The sequence below is a fragment of the Brachypodium distachyon genome, chromosome 4, assembly GCF_000005505.3.
Source record: "Brachypodium distachyon strain Bd21 chromosome 4, Brachypodium_distachyon_v3.0, whole genome shotgun sequence".
Taxonomy (NCBI): Eukaryota; Viridiplantae; Streptophyta; class Magnoliopsida; order Poales; family Poaceae; genus Brachypodium; species Brachypodium distachyon.
The window spans coordinates 38,360,858-38,377,730 of record NC_016134.3 but is presented as its reverse complement, the minus strand read 5'-3'; the positions used below and the strand labels follow the sequence as shown (position 1 = coordinate 38,377,730).

The window sequence follows — 16,873 nt, the reverse complement described above, 5'->3', positions numbered from 1 at the left end:
ACCGTCCGAGCCAAACAAATATTCTTGGGATAAGATGTTAATTGATCGGGATTAGATAGGTTAGGGTCTGAAAACCGGGATTGAAAGTTTAGAGTTTGATTCAGACGAGTTCTACAGACCATGATTTAAAATGGCCTTTCCTCGAATAAAATGAGCGCATATGATTCTCCAAGGAAAAAACAAATGTCACCGCATATTTGAATGTTTCCTTCAGCTTTTCACCCACCCACACGGATCCCCGTCGAAACAGACACGCTTGCAAAAAGTTCTACTGCCAGTCTGCCACTCACTCCCTGCCCTGCTGTCAAGTACTGCCCACACGGCCACACCCGCGGGGCCCACCACCCACAAGAGATGTGTCAGCAAACTTTTGCAGTGATCGATCCATCCAGTCCTCTCCTCGTCCAGTGGAGCAGAACAGAACAGCCGCTGCGCCGCTCCATAAATTATGCCCACTTGACTATGCCCGTTGTGCGGCTCCTGCCATTACCGCAATATCCTAAGCCGCCATTAATGCCCTTAACTCGAGTTCGAGATCGGAGGAGGGATGGAGGCGGTGTGCGTCGCCACGTCTTGATCCGTGTTACTCCATTCTGTACTACAGTACTACTCCTACGTGCGAGCCAGCCAGCCGCGGAGCCGCCCCCCCATTTAAAGACGCCGCACGCCGCTCTCGGTTTAGTTTTCCGCCGGGAGTATCCGTCGCTGTCGCCGCGCGTTCGTGAGAGGGGCGTGCACGTGCGTGCTCACCGGAGGGCGTAGTGGTCGGGATGCTCACCTGCATCGCCTGCTCCAGGCAGCCCGGCGGCGGCGGGGCCCCGCTGCACGAGCCGCCGGAGGACGAGGACGCCGTCGACGGCGTCGGCGTTAGCGAAGCGGCGACGCCGAGCACTCGGCTGGCCATCAAGGCGCTCACCGCCCAGGTACTCTGTGCTTGCTCGCGAGTGAAGTTCTACTTGAAATGCCTTTTTTGGTCTTTTCTTATTATGTTACGAAAGAAAATAACAGAATTTTAATTTGTCGAAATCTGTATGGAAAGTTACAGCTTCCTAGGTCTTGGAATCTTGTTTTGAGGTCATAATCATCAGATCCCGTTGGAGTCGCGGGATTGATTTGACGGGGAAACATTTCTTTGGTTCAGATCAAGGACATGGCGTTGAAAGCGTCCGGCGCGTACCGGCACTGCAAGCCTTGCACCACCCGTACCACCACCGCGGGGGCAACGGCTTCCAGGACTCCGAGACCGCCTCCGGCTCCGAACGCTTCCACTACGCGTACTGACGCGCCGGGGGCGGCGGCGGCGCGCTCTCAAGCGGGGACGCCACGCCGTCCATGAGCGCGCGCACCGACTTCCCCACCGGCGACGAGGAGGACGACGACGAGATGTTGTCTGGCGGCGGCGGCAGCAAGGAGGACGACGCGAAGGAGTGGGTGGCACAGGTGGAGCCCGGCGTCCTCATCACGTTTGTCTCGCTGCCGCTAGGTGGCAATGACCTCAAACGCATCCGATTCAGGTGTGCTTCTGTGCGATTGCCCTTACTTAATACAGTAGTTGCATTTTTTTTGACGCATTACTCGGTTCTTTGATTGCGCAGTATCAAGCAGATGCTTGACATGTTCCGCCTCGCCCAGGCCCATCGCAAGGAAAGCGAAAACCGAGATTTGCTTTATCGGGTATCAAACGGGACACACAGTATTTGCTCAGTTTACATTTTGAGCAGATGTGATTGAAATTTTCCCTACCCTGCCCCCCACCCCCCACCCCCCCAGTCGAATGGATCAAGTTCGCTAAATTTTGTTGAAAATTTGCAGATAGATGAGATTGAATATGTTCAAAACTTGCAAGCAATTCTTTTCAGTTTTTTTACTTGCCAGTACACAAAATTACTAAGTTTTCTTGAGAAATGCACAATATCTATATATCTATATACTATTCTTTAACTAGCAAAAAAACCCGTGCGATGCTACGGAACAACAGAAAGAGTATTAAGCACGAGCCAGTGGAGGCGAAGTCTGAACATTGATTTTTCGATTGGATTGATTTCCATACTGAGATTGATACCGAGATTTTTTGTTTGGGTTCGGATTGATTTCCATACTGAGATGGATACGAAGAATTTTGGATTTCATGCTAAGGAGATTGATTTATTTTATGACTGTTCGTATTATGTTGTGACAAATTTGGACCGTAAAATAACTTTCGGTAAATCTAAATCGTAGAATTTCTACTACTGAAATCGTGAATAAGGCGGGAGGGAAAGAAAATAAGGGGCAGTGGCATATTGATTGTAATTTTAACGAAGTTAACCGACCGACACCGACCAACGGCGCCCACCCATCACCCCCGATTCCAATTTAATATATTGTAATAATAATAGATTTTGAGTTTGCGTCCGTCGTACGTCGTCTGCTTCCCAGTTCCCACCCCCGCGTCCACGCTGAGAAAACCGAACGTCAATAAACCACCGAAATCACCGCACATCCCGCCCGTGGACCAGCCCGGAACCTCCGTCTCTCGCATGATCAGCAACAGCCTGCAACAGATCACAACTAACAATACGCTCCTGTCCTGCCCCCCTCGATGACAAAAAACAAAGAATTCAACTCAAGATGATGAGATCCGAGCGGTGGTGGCGAGATAAGGAGATGGTGGCGGCATCGGGATCCAGGCGGCCGGCACGTGCGTCCTACCGCCGGACCGCCGTCGCGCGTCCTCTCGCCACATAGCCCACGACATTCCCGCCGCCACGCAGCCGCGATCTGCGTACCAGCCACCGCCGACGCAGGTCACGGGATACACTGCACAAGTCACGACCTGCCTCCCATCTCCCCCTCATCCCGATCTGGATCGCCGCGGGGCATCGCCGCCCGCCGCCGGGGCCCCGACGCCGGCCGAGACGCCACCCACCTTGCCTTCTACTCCTCTTCCCGATCTGGATCGAGCCAACGAGTGTCTCTTCCCCTTCCCCGCTGCAGGGGCATCGCCGCCCGCCACTGGGGCCAGGGCGCCGGCCCGACACACCACGGTGGGTCTGCCGCCGACCTGCCTGCACCGTTTGCTGGCGTTGGTCATGGCGGCGTTCCTCCTCCTCCATGCCCCACGTCAGCAGCCCGTCGCTGGGTATGTGCTGCGCCTTGGCCTTCTACGATCTGGAGTTCGAGTTCTCAAATATTTTCTTATAAACTAGCGGGAGCGGGGTGACCCGCCTAGATTGCGCGGCTAGAATTTTATGGTGAAGTGATATTTATTTTTTAAGTTGTTTCTATGCCATTTAGTTGAATTGTATTTAGAATATTTCAATGTTTTTTGAAATATATGATTTGTTTAATTTATTACCTGACCAAAATATAGTGTTTTACTGGTTTTTGTTGATATAGACCTTGTTAATAATAACATTGATTGTTCTTGCTGCTCAGGTTGGTTTAAATTCATACTAACACATTAGTATATTGTAGATTAGGTAATCATTGCATGTTTCATCGAGACATTAGGCCACGTACGGTCGTCCAATGCGGTTGGTTCGGCTACATCCAATACGTATTTAGTTCGTATCCTGTGAGTTTCTTATTTTTATTTTATTTTAAATTTTCCTATCGGATTCGATATATTTAGTTCTCCAGTTCATTCTTCAACCTAGCTGTTGTGCCAGCCACCGCCCCCACATCATTGATTCTCACCGTCATCCGGCAGCTTTCGCCTCCAGCCTCCCTTTGTTGTCGATTGACATCTTTTGTCTATCAGCCGCCACCTGCATGTTGCATTTAAATTTGTGTCGCAAATTTTTTATTTTTGATAATTTAGGAAGTTTATTTTTAGACATCGATCACAGACGTATATGTTTTTTAATTCATGATTTTTTTTTTTGTCATGTAGAACTTTCATGATAAAATCTATCTTAATTGGTTCATAGATTTAAAGTATCTCGGTTATTCATATAAATGTTTGTTTGCTTTGGTTTATATAAGATTGTTCAAATATGGCGCAAAGGTCGCGTATCGCCGCTTGATACGATGGTATGCCGGGCTACGACCCGATTGGTATTTTGCGTGTATAGACCGAATTTTTTTTTAAAACAATTCATCACATTGACTTTTTGATTCTCCTTGTTACTCACCTATTCCTTCTCCTCGTCATTTACGTCATCGTCAATCACCCACCTCCTCTGCCTCTACACCACAGCTCGCAAACCGCCTCCGCCGTCGTCGCAGCCGCCAGACAGCTCCAATATTAAATACGGAGTTGTTTTGAAATTCAGTGAGTGAAAATATAAAGTTTAACATTGCGTCTAGCTTCTTGAGGCGGTCGAAAGAACAGACATATAGTTTGCCTTAGGAAACTACTAAGAAAATAAATCAATCAATCAATCAAATAGGTTAATATGCTGATGTCATGGTGACGTAAGCGCAAGCAGATGCCTACATGCTAGCTTTTAGCCGGGTCGGTAATTGGCTCAGTAGTGTGACCGGATTGCCTTAGTACTTTTATGCGAGCGTCTCAATATTGTGACCGGATTGAGTTTTTTCCTTTTCGTTGGGGAATCGTTTTGCTTTGCCTGTAGTCCTTACCAATAGGGGGTTGGATAAAATCTGGGGTTGAATAAGGGGTTTTATGTAAAATTGTGTTCAATCGATGGGTTTGATTCAATCTCAACCGTATGATAACTTTGAAACAATATACACCGTAGAATTTTTGCTACTTTAATTAGATATTAGATTTTTAGTACAACTGTGGAGTGATTGAATGTAGAACTTTATCAGGTTTGTGCTTTGTGTTAGAATTTTACTAATCTTCTTGTTTCACCTTAGTTCAGTGCAAATGAACCAGAGGTGATTGCTTCAATGTTGGTTTTGCACCTTAATGCCGGGCTTTTGTACTACAAAACTGATTAGTACTATCTTCTCATTTAGTTCTTTCTCTGGTTGTAGGTTCTAATACCAACGTGCTTCTCAAAGAAGCAAGGAGCAGGTGGTTAAAGCCTTCGGAAGTCAACTCTATCTTGCTGAATCATGAGTGCCTCCTGATCACCCATGAGCCACCAAATATGCCATCAAATATTGCACGTCTCCTTAATTTTCAGAAATTTGCTTTTACTTCTATGTTCACGTGGGTATGGTAACAGGATCATTTGTTCTCTAGATGGTTCACTGTTCCTTTATAATCACCGTGTGAATCATCAGGTTATGTGCAAACATAATAAAGGATATGTGACCTAGGAGTTAATATAGCCAGAAAATCATATGCCATGATTATTCAAGCAAGACATGTTTGCTTACACACACATGCAATGTACTTGCACATAATAGTGCTTAAGCTAAAACATGACCACCAATTAGAGTAAAAAAGGTTAAAAAAACATGGTTTCACTAACTCTTAATACTGTGCAAGGAATAGATGTAAATATAATTTTTAGTGGACTTAGAAGGCCTTGTTTAGTGGACTTGAATAGTTCACTTACTGGTTTGATGGTTTGACTAACTATCAGTTTTTGATGCTCACCGTCTCACCGACACATGATACGCACAGAGATGTGTGATTCTATTGTTTTTATGGGCAAATATGCTTATTCTTGCACCATGAGTTATTCCGGAACATTAAAATTGAGTATGTGTAGATGGAGGTGTCAGCTCACAGTTAACTTCATCCTGATTTTAACTTTCATCAATAAAATAGCAAAATTAAATTTTTCGTATGGATGTAAAAATATTCTAGCAGATTTTTCTTATGCTCTACCTACATCGTCATTGTAAATTCAGGTTAAAGCAGGTTGTTTGAGAAGTGCTATGTGATCAAGGTATCCTGCTGATAAATATGTGAATATTTACCTTTTAGGTTCTCCAGAGTCCACACCCTTTAGAAAAGAAGTTTCAGCCCCTGAAGTGAAGATCAAGGCAACTGTATTTTCCACTACGAAATTGCATTCTATATATTTTATCAAGGCAGCAAAATCATATTTTCAAGGAAAAAAATAGTTTCTTCTGAGCCATTGGTTTTGTTTTACTGTGGAAAAGCCCCTCAGATGAGCAATGAATACAAAATGGAGATGGAGGTCCAGTTAGATTATAGGTCAGAAGGAAAGGTTGCCATATTCCGCAGCACTGAAGGTAATTGACCATTTTTTTCCTGATGCAAATATTTAATTTATATGTAGTTTGTAACGTTGAACTATATAGCTCTAGCTCTAGAGCTGCAAGATTTTGTTCGGCATTTGATTCCATCACTCTATGGGGTTTGGCCTGCAGAACTTAGTCTAGAAGTTTTGCAGCTTTCAGCTTGCTTTTTCATTAAGTGTGTCACTACAAGCAGGTATTAAATTCCATTAAGAACTTACGTCTAGAAGTATTTTTATTCCACTGGATTGGGCTTCATACAGTAAAAACACTTCTTTTGGCATCTTTATCTACTTGTTTTTTCAATTACTCTGTAGTGGTAGTTCAAAAAATGGGCACTACATTTTGTTTATGTTTCTCTTCGGTATGCTGCTAACATGTTTCCTTAGCTCTGGTTATGATAGAAACTACTCTTAGGATTATCTATGCAGTAGAAGTGGTATATGCCAATATTTTCTCTGGTGTAGTATGTTCCGCAGGTTCTGCTACCATCACATAAGCGCTTTTTCTTTAAACTTTGGCAATGTCTATGCCTTTGTTCTTTTCGAAAGCTTTTAATATACCATCACTCATTCCGGCTGCGAAAGATTTGTTGACTGAAAGTGCGGTACGTGAATTTACACATCCTTGCTTCATTATGCCTGTGTGGTGAAGGCATGTTTACAGTCTACGAAGTCGTAGAGAACAAATGTGAACTTGAATTGGGTTCCTATTTCTCTATTGAGCATGTACTCTGTCCTACATGTTCATTATTTTTTTCTGAAGATATCTTTGGACTCATTCTCAACAACAGGATGGACCAACTGAAACTTGTCTGTAACATGATCAGAACAATGGTTTTCAGGCTATCTTCTGCGTTCGGGGATTGTACCGAACAACTCATGGATCAAGTGTAGCTTCCTGACGAGATATGTGTGCTGTACAGTCGTGCGTCTAACATTGATGTTATCATCGATCATATCTTTCAATGTCAGGATGATATCTGGTTTTAAGGCTATTTTTTTCGCTTGACAGGCAAACATTCTCAATCTTTGTTTCCCTTAACAAGTTGGACATCAGAACGATATATGATCCGTCGCGAAGCACGGACACCTTACTAGTCTTTACTAATTTGCAGTTGGCGGTACGTCCGTTTCGTCCGTCGTCGTACGTCGGCCCTTCTCTCCGCCCGCTCCCTCACGAAAAAAAGAACCTCGTCCGATCTTCTGCCCTTGCCCTCAATCCCTCAAATCGATCCCCACTGGCCACTTCTGGCGCTGCCGTCCCCCCTCCCCCGGCACGGCCGCACTTCCCCGACGCCGTGCGTCGAAGGCCTCAGCTGGGGAGGAGGAAGCCCCTTCCCCTGCCACCCCGGAGAAGCCGTATCCAGCCACGGCCGCCCACCACAGGCGAGATCCGAAGCCGCCGTCCCGACGCCTCTTACACGCCCAGAACCCTTCTCCGATGCCTCGCCTGCCTCCTCTCATCCAGTTTCTTTCCGATCCAGCGCCCCAATACCCCAACCATCCAGATCCGGCGCCCATCCCCTACTCCGACGTGTCGCCCAGTCTCCTGCTCCGGTGCCTCCCCATCTCAAGTGCCGCCTCCGGCGCGGTGCACGGAGGGGGCCTCGTGCCGCGCGAGGTCGAGCGCCTCCAGGCCCTCCTGCGACGTCACGACCCGCAGCCCGGAACTGGGGGCGACGGCGCCGGTTCTGATGCTGCTCGATTCCCTCGGCGCCGACGTCATCACAACCGACCTGGACCTGGGAGCGAGATGGCCAGTTTCACCGTCACTGTCAATTTGTCAAAGATGTCTGTGTTTGCAGGTTTCAGCACTGTTCGCCTCTGGGTTTCTAGCATTCTCAGAAAGGATACGAAGTGCAAGTTCCCCTTTATCCCACACCTAGCAGATGATGAATTTCCCCCAGGGCTACGGTCAATAGGACGATTCAAGGGGTTGACAAAATTTGTTGCATCACCTGGCATATGATGAAGGTATGTAAGTGGTATTGGCCTTGTGAGTCATCTTTGAATATTTCCTTGCTTGATGAAAGTGTTATATACACATGCCAGGTTTGTCTATCTTTCACAAGCATGACAGAACCAATCATAGATATTCTACAACTTCACAATTTATTATCAGTTGCCGCTCTTTGGATTATTATAATAACACCGCAAAAGACATCAAGAATGCAAACATAGCTAATGAAACAAGTGATGTCTTCATTCTTGATGGAAAGTTGTGCTTTCCAGTGAAATGTCTGGGCGACCAGTTCGTGAAGGAGACTGTGGTCCTCTTTGAGCCTAATGCTATGAGTGAGCATCCCCTGGCTAAAGCATCCAAGGAGCAACAGTGTAGAAGACTAGGTTATTTCTTTGCTTCCAAACTTGCCAAGCCGCAGTTATAAACGCCTTCATGAAAAGCGACCCTTTGAATTGAATTCTTGTCCTCATAATTTTGTTGTTAGTCTTGACTGAAGGGGAAATCAAAGAAAATGTGGTTTGTCTCTTCTAGAGAACAATGACCTCAGAAGCTCAGATTCCGTAAGAAGTTACATTGGACCTGTTGCAATTTCTTTTTTTTCATCATATCTCTTATATTTAACTGATCTTTGATTAACAAAAGCCAAGCAAAGACCTAGAACTTGGGGACACATTTGCATTTCGAACCCACTGAATAACTCTATCATACTGCAGCTTTGTAGTCGAGTAGTAAGTGGCTAAGTTTTTGTATCAGTTTTACTGTATTCATTAAAATTACTAACTGCAGCCTATAAACACTTTATGATTTATCCAAGCATGGTGAGATGTTATTGCGTCTGCAATATATCTCTTATTCCATCTATGCTCAAATATTAGACTCTGCTTTTTGTTTCTAAAATCATGACGGGATCAACAGGACGAAGTACGAGACCTTGCCGATGAAGGGTACTATGCGTATTGTCGGGGAGAAGATGGCAAAGACTGCGGATGATCTAGAAGATCCAGGCAAGCTAGCTCAAGATGGAGTTATTCCATCTATGCTCAAAATCTTTATTTTTGTTTTCCTGCAATGTTTAAATTGGTGGTAGTGGAGCTACTCCCTTCTTCACATGTTTTTTTTGTACAAAGCACTTGTATATGCATGTAGCCTCCATTAGAAGCTTTCTTCTTCCACCAGTTTGAAAGTCAGAATTAATATCTACCCAAAGTGTTGTTGCTCCCAAAAAACTCTGAATTTGAAGATCAATCGAGTGTTGAGACAACTTAGAGTGTCATTTTATTTTGTTGTTCCGTTGCAACGCACGGGCATTCTTTAAGGAGACTTCGTTGTCATCTCTTTTGTCATAATTATTTTTTATTTACATAATTGGTTTTGCTACTGTATAAAACTGAATTATGCTTTCACGTGTCTATCTTCTGCTTGACCTGGACAAGATTTTACATTAGCACTCAATTACAGTTCACTGATTCAACACAAGCTGGCATTAGATGTAGATGTATTACTGAAGTTGGTAATTAACCAAATTTTGTGTACTGTGATTTGCTGGAATGGCATCTTGATCTAAGCTGTATTTTCGGATCAGATGGCCAAGAGAGAATGATAGGCTCTCACCATATGCAATGCAAAAGATTTTTTTCTAGATGGGTTATGTGCTGGTTTGTTAGTGTTTAATTTCTCTCTCTTGACTACAAGTTAACTGCAATTTAAAACTTTGTAAAATTAATTCACATGGTCGGTAATTGAAAGATGAACGTAAATGAGAGTGAAATAGGTGGGAATGGTCGTAGCCCGGGGCTCGGACGCCGGGGATGGTGGACACCCCCTTTTTAGTTCGGCAGTGGACGGTGGGGATCGCTCTGGCTGTCGTCGCACGGTGCTCCGACACCGGGGGCGTGCGGTCATGGCCCCCTTTTAGGTTCGGCAGGGGCGTCGGGGATCGCCTCGGCGATCGCAGGCACGGCCGATGGGCCCTGCGGGGCCGGCGAAATGGTGTACTAGGGGTGTGTACTAATCAAAGAACACATGCACGCACGATTTTACCAGGTTCGGGCCACCCGAAGGTGTAAAACCCTACGTCCTGCTTGTCTAAGCTGGTATTGATTATGGATCAAGTGTTTACAACTTGCCGGGGGAAGGTCCTCGGGCTCTCTCTCTCTTTCCTTGTGAACGCTACTCGCTACCCTGAACTAACCAACCTTGCGGACGTGGAACCTTTCTTTTTTAGCTTGGAGCCTATAACCTCCGAACTGAACCCTTTGACCGCTGGCGGGAGTCCTCCTTTTATACTCAAGGGGATGCCACAGGTGTCACGGTGCATGGGCTACAAGTGTCGAGCGGGGAGACATACAACTCCCCCTCGGTGAGCTGGTGGCGCGCATGGACACCACCTCCGTCGTTAGGGGTCTAAAACCCTATAGTCGGATTGGACAACCACTGTTTATTTGATTTGGACGGATAGCGCCCCTCTTGTCGGCTCATTTAATGAGCCGTGCGCCTTGCTCCTTGCCCCGGTGGGGCCGCGCACCCCACGCCCACCACGTGCCCGTTGGCGCTGTTGATCTGCTCATTGGGCCCCACCTTTGAGGCGGGGGCCTGTGCCCGGGAACCCCCTATCCCAGCAAGTCGCTCCCCGGAAGCGCTCGGGCCTAGCGCACCCGGGAACCTACCCCCGGGAAGCGGCTTCACGGGAGGTGCCCAGGCAGGAATATTCCCCGAAACCCCGCTAGCCCTTCCAGGTTGGTAGCTTGCCGGGCTGCTCGTAGCCGTTGCCCGGGATGGAACCTTCCCGGGAACTCGGGGACGGGGCCCACGCGTCGCGCAGCGGTGGTGCCCCGGGTGCCACTGGTGCGACACCGGCGATGGCCGGCGTTGCCAATGACGAGCGTAAGAGACACAACAAACGATTTTACCCAGGTTCGGGCCACCCGGAGGTGTAAAACAGTACGTCTGGCCTCTGAGTGTGTATTACTTGATTGAAAGTGTGTTTACAAGTTGCCGGGATGGTTCCCACGCTCTTTCTCCTAGTGCTAAGTGGCTACTTGCTATTCTTGGGTCAAACCCTTTGACCGGTGGCATTAGTCCTCCTTTTATAGCCAAGGGGATACCACAGACGCCGCGGTTTGCATGGAGACACGTTGCTAGACACGCGTCGGACGGGAAACCTAGGCAGCTAGGCCATGCTGCATTGTAATGCATGCAAGATAAAACCTACTGCGGGTAGGGTGAAACGTGCCCTAGATTCACTGTGAAACGTGCCTCTCTGTCAGAGCATTTAATGCTTGTCTTGCGCTGCACTCCACCCTCTGACCAGCCCGCGCAGACAGGGCTTGCCGGGTGAGAGTGTTGCCGGGCAACTCCTCTTGTCCTGGATCTTGGCCTTGACGTAAGCGCTCACGTCACGCGGTTTTCTCCTCGGCAAGAAGGCCTTGCCGGGAATGGCCTTGACGAAGATCTGCATGCTGCTATACAGGTGATCCCCGCAGCGCGGCTTTGCCTATTCCGGGGTGACCCCCTTCCCGAGGCCTTGCAGGGCTGGTGGCTTCCCGAGCCGTTTCTCCTCCGCGACCCGGGACGCCGTCCTTGCGGGAGGCAAGCGGGGCGATCCACGCGTTAAGCAACGGTGGTACCCCAGGTGCCACTTGTGCGACAGTAGCCCCCGAGCGTGGGCCGGCAACGCCAGTTCCCGGGTAGAATCTTCCTCGATCGGTTGTCGGGCTACGCCCTAAACGACGCGTGGGTCCCCAAGGGAGCTTGGGTTCCCGGCCATGACCCGTCCCAGGGACTCCGCCATTCCGGGCGAAGTGGTGGGGTGCGAGATTTCCGCCCTTACTCCCCCTAATTACGGGGATAGTTAAGGCCACGTCACACACTCCCTTTTGATGCGTCATTACTCCCAAGCACGCCTGTTAGACGTGGATGTGGCCGTTGCTCCTCGCCAGCACGCAATAAAAACCCATCGCCGTACTAGGAAGCGGTCACTTTGGCCTCAGCATTTCCTCACCATCCCAATCCCTCCTTGCGCCCCTAATCCTGCCTAGCACTACCCGCACTCCCCATGGCGCCCAAGGTTCCCAAGAAAGGAAAGGGCTCCACGGGCACTGCGGGCGGCAAGGCTGTGAAGGCCAAGAAGCCCGTGTCGGAGAAGGAGCAGAAGAACAGGGAGATGCGGGCCAAGCAGGCTTTCTTCAAGCCCGGCTACAACGTCGAAGGGGTTGACAAGATCCGCCACGCCGTCGCGTCCTCGTTCAACGAGAACGGCGGGACGCTCATCTTCCCCGCCGGTGGCGACCACCAGGAGAACGACTTCCGGGTGTTCGCCCGCTTCATCCTAGCCGGGTTTGTGCCGCCATACTCGCTCTTCCTCCATGCTCTAATGTCGGCATACCAGCTCAGGATTGCATAGCTCCACCCCACCTCTCTTTCTCCTCGCGGTATTCCAATTCCTCTGCGAGGGGTTCATTGGGGTGATGCCGTCGGTGGCGCTGTTTCGCCACTACTTTTACCCCCGCGTCGAGCAGACCGGGGCGATGTCGTCTGGAGTCTCGTTCCGCGCCAGGGAAAAGATGAAGTCGGAGTTCATCGTCCGGAGCGACAAGAAGATTGAGAAGGAGTGGCACGCGGGCTGGGGCTGGGTGCGTGTCGAGGAGCCGGATGAATTCCTCCACGCACCCACGGAGCTGCCGGAAGCACACGGCAACTGGGGGGACCGCGACGCGGAGCTCCTTCCCATCGTCAAGAAGATCAAGGCCCTGCGCTTGGCGGGGCTCACGGATCTGGATGTAGCGCACACCTACATCAGCCGGCGCATCGCGCCACTGCAGTGGCGGACATGCCCCGCGTGGATGTACACGGGGCCCGGGGACAACACTTGCCTGCAACGCGAGGGGGTGTCGCCGGAAGCAATCAGGACGTGGGTGAAGGGGATCATCGGCGAGGACGCCCCGTTCATGGATCTGTCTCCCGGGGCAGCATCACTTCATGCTGATGTCGCGGGCCTCCACGACATCGTCGGCAGCTACCCACCCTTCAACGAGTGGGGGCTGATGTCTGAGCCCCCGGCATCCGCCCCGCAACCGCCGCCCCCTACCACCCGCGGGAAGCAGGTGGCCGAGGAGAGCGATGTGGAGTCGGAGCCCGGGTGGTCCAGCGACGAGCCCAGTGGCGGCGAGACCAGGGGCGGCGCTGGAGTTCACGTGGTCGTCCTAGAAGCGGTGGAGGATGATGAGCCACTAGTGCGGCGACCAAGAGCGCCGGCGGCGGGGGTGTCCGGTGGGAGTTCATCATCCACCGGCCCCACGGCCCCCGCGGCCCTGGCTGCGCCCCCAGAGCCGACAACAGCGGCCACTCCAGCCCCCGCAGCAGTCGAGGCAACCCCGGCAGCCTCCGCTGCAGCGGCGGCTGTGGCAATACCATGAGGATCTAGAGACCTGCCCGGGCGAGGAATCTTCAGGCGCTACTCACTCAAGCATAACCCTCCAAGGTAAACCATCGTCCCGTTTTCCTTTCCTTCGTAATTTGGTACTTGTTTTGATCTTACTGTATCTTCATTGATTCCTCTGGCAGAGACGACGCTCAAAAGGGGTCCGGCAAGAGGAGTAGGGACGGCGCCGCGCCCTCTGCACCCAGCAATAAGCCGCGCACTCGAACCAGCACCAGTGCCAGTCTTGCTGGCACGGGGACCAATGGCGCTGCCGCCGCCAATCCCATCCAGGGGGAGGAGGAGCGCGACACAGGTAAGACTCGTCCCCCAGACCACATTAACTTGTCCTCTTCATGTGCTAATTCCGACTATGTGGTTGTTCGCATTCGCAGGCGGTGATCAGCCTGCCGGCGGTAGACCAGCGACTGGGGCTAGTGTGGAGGGGAACAAGTCTCCCCCCCCCCCCCCAAGCTCAGTGATCCCGCAAGGTAAGAGTTCAAAATCCCTTGCGTTCGTCACCATATAGCACAATCTGATCCAACATAACGCCGTTACTTTTGTCGCAGGTCCGGCGGCGCCCACAACAGGGGTGAGCGGAGCCGTGGTCGACCTCGCCTTCAAGTCGAGATCATCGACCTGGAGGACGAGTCGGAAGTGGCCCTCGAGCCAAGCTCCGCCGCCTCGGACAAGGTAGCGGGGGTGCCCGCAAGCCTTGCTGAGGCGGGGCGTCGCAGGGTGCCCCAAGCCACACAGGCCCTGGGCACGGACGCCGCTGCCACCCAGAAGGGTGCAATGCCTGCTGGGGGCACGGTCCCTCCACTAGACCCGCAGCCCGCAGGCGCGGGCGAGGAGGAAGGTGAGGGAGAGGGGCAACGAGCGCCGCCCCTGCAAGGAAATGAGGCCCCGCACCAACAGACATGGACCATCGGACACAACATTTGGCTCATCAAGCTCAACTGGCATGGACCAAAACTTAGATATTGGCTTAGCTTCCTCGAGCTGACATGGACCAACCCGACCAAAACTATTGGATTTCAAACAGACGGGCGGGCAAACTTCAAAATGTATGCACCAATTTCCATCCGAAGATTTTCTTGATCCAAAATTGTGCAAATTTTGCTACCCAAAATTCTCATACACAGAACAAACTTGCATTTTGCAAAAATTGGTCCGAAGTTTTGGCCATGTGCAAAATTGGTGGAGATCATAATAACTATGGTTACACACACATGCATCGTTTATTCATTTCAGTCTACTCTGGCCTGGAATCCTGGGCGCAACGCCTCGTACCGTGCAACGAGCAGAGGCTGTCGGCCGTACTGGCAAGTCGCGGATCCGAGCACGTCACCGGTTGTCGGTTCTTCGAGGAGTAGAGCGCCGGCGGTCGGATCTTCGAGGAGTAAGGGTGCCGGCAGCGGTGGGTTGCTAGAGAGATCCAGGAGTGCGGCGGCGGGCGGCGCCTGGCGAGATCTGGCCGGGTGAAGGCGTTCGGTGGCTGGCACTGGCGAGATGACGAGGAGGCGGAGGCGTCGACCGGATCGGGTCCCAGGGGTAGAGATTGGGGAAGAGGGTGGTTGGGGAAGAGAGGTGATCGGGAGATATTTTTACGGGGGCGGGTGGGGCCCTGGTCCATGAAGATTTTTCCAATGGCCCTGCACACTAGGCCACTGTCCACCGCCGGTCCTCCTAAATTTGAAATGGTCCACCAGACTCATCTCATTTGGCCTAGTACAGAACACAGTTTTCTACATGATGCTGGGCCAAAATCGCTTTATCTGGCCCACCATCTGACCTAGATCGAAAGGTGCTCAACATCGCTGATTCCAAGAGCCCTGGGTCACGGGACCCAAAAATCAGGTCGATTTTCGAAAATTCGCTTTGGCTCACGGGATCCAGGTAGCGCGGTGTTCAGTTCGGTGTTTTTTCCATCCGTTGGCTCACGTGGGTTGTATTTAATGTCCTTCCTACACGTATGGAAATCGTATTTCTATCCCAACTGCCATTCTGGTCCATCAACAGTGCTGTAATAAATTGCATCTGACACAACATTTGGTTCATCAAACCGTGTGACATGGACCATCGGACACAACATTTGGCTCATCAAGCTCAACTGGCATGGACCAAAACTTAGATATTGGCTCAGCTTCATCGACATTGACATGGACCAACCTGACCAAAACTATTGGATTTCAAACAGACGGGCGGGCAAACTTCAAAAAAACGTATGCACCAGTTTCCATCCGAAGATTTTTTGATCCAAAATTGTCCAAATTTTGCTACCCAAAATTCTCATACACAGAACAAACTTGCAATTTGCAAAAATTGGACCGAAGTTTTGGCCATGTGCAAAATTGGTGGAGATCATAATAACTACGGTTACACACACATGCATCGTTTATTCGTTTCAATCTGCTCCGGCCTGGAATCCCGGGCGCAACGCCTCGTACCGTGCAACGAGCAGAGGCTATCGGTCTTACTGGCAAGTCGCGGATCCGAGCACGTCACCGGCGGCCAATTCTTCAAGGAGTAGGGCGCCGGCGGTCGGATCTTCGAGGAGTAAGGGTGCCGGCGGCGGTGGGTTGCTGTAGAGATCCAGGAGTGCAGCGGCGGCCGGCGTCTGGCGGGATCCGGCCGGGTGAAGGCGTTTGGTGGCTGGAGCTGGCGAGATGTGGAGGAGGCGGAGGCGTTGACCGGATCGGGTTCCAGGGGTGGAGATTGGGGAAGAGGGTGGTTGGGGAAGAGAAGTGATCGGGAGATATTTTTAAGGGGGCGCGTGGGGCCCTGGTCCATGAAGCTGTTTCGAATGGCACAACACCCTAGGCCACTGTCTGATGTCGGTCCTCCTAAATTTGAAATGGTCCGCCAGACTCATCTCATTTAGCCCAATACAGAACACTGTTTTCAACCTGATGCTGGGCCAAAATCGCTGGATCATGCCCACCATCTGACCCGGATCGAACGGTGCTCAACATCGCTGATTCCAAGAGCCCTGGGTCACGGGACCCAAAAATCCATGTCGATTTTCGAAAATTCGCTTTGGCTCACGAGATCCAGGTAGCGCGGTGTCTAGTTCAGTGTATTTTTCCATCCGTTGGCTCACGTGGGTTGTATTCAATCTCCTTCCTACCCGTATGGAAATCGTATTTCTATCCCAACTGCCATTTTGGTCCATCAACGGTGCTGTAATAAATTGCATCTGACACAACATTTGGTTCATCAAACCGACTGACATGGACCATCGGACACAACATTTGGCTCATCAAGCTCAACTGACATGGAGCAAAACTTAGATATTGGCTCAGCTTCCTCAACACTGTAACATCCCAAAAATTTCAAACTTTTACATGTGCATTGCATCCATGAGCATCATGCCACAATTGC

General features: G+C 50.3%; 1 protein-coding gene and 1 long non-coding RNA gene across 9 annotated transcripts; both read left to right on the top strand.

Annotated features, from left to right (window-relative positions):
• The first annotated feature begins 420 nt into the window (after positions 1-420).
• On the top strand, positions 421-9,388 carry LOC100832700. Of its 8 annotated transcripts, none has more exons than XR_001407806.2 (6): positions 428-923; positions 1,142-1,514; positions 1,596-1,674; positions 4,927-4,966; positions 5,831-8,084; positions 8,989-9,388. It is a non-coding gene; the product is annotated as an uncharacterized LOC100832700 (long non-coding RNA). The 8 variants fall into 8 exon arrangements; XR_138463.4 differs by having other exon boundaries at positions 4,927-6,102; positions 6,953-8,084; XR_002960456.1 differs by having other exon boundaries at positions 421-923; positions 1,046-1,514; positions 4,927-8,084.
• A 1,434-nt stretch (positions 9,389-10,822) lies between these two features.
• On the top strand, positions 10,823-14,999 carry LOC106866789. Its single transcript, XM_024462968.1, has 4 exons — positions 10,823-13,552; positions 13,636-13,805; positions 13,885-13,980; positions 14,059-14,999. The coding sequence occupies exon 1, from the start codon at positions 12,540-12,542 to the stop codon at positions 13,485-13,487; it is 948 nt and encodes a 315-aa protein (XP_024318736.1). The 5' UTR covers positions 10,823-12,539; the 3' UTR covers positions 13,488-13,552; positions 13,636-13,805; positions 13,885-13,980; positions 14,059-14,999.
• Positions 15,000-16,873: the final 1,874 nt, after the last annotated feature.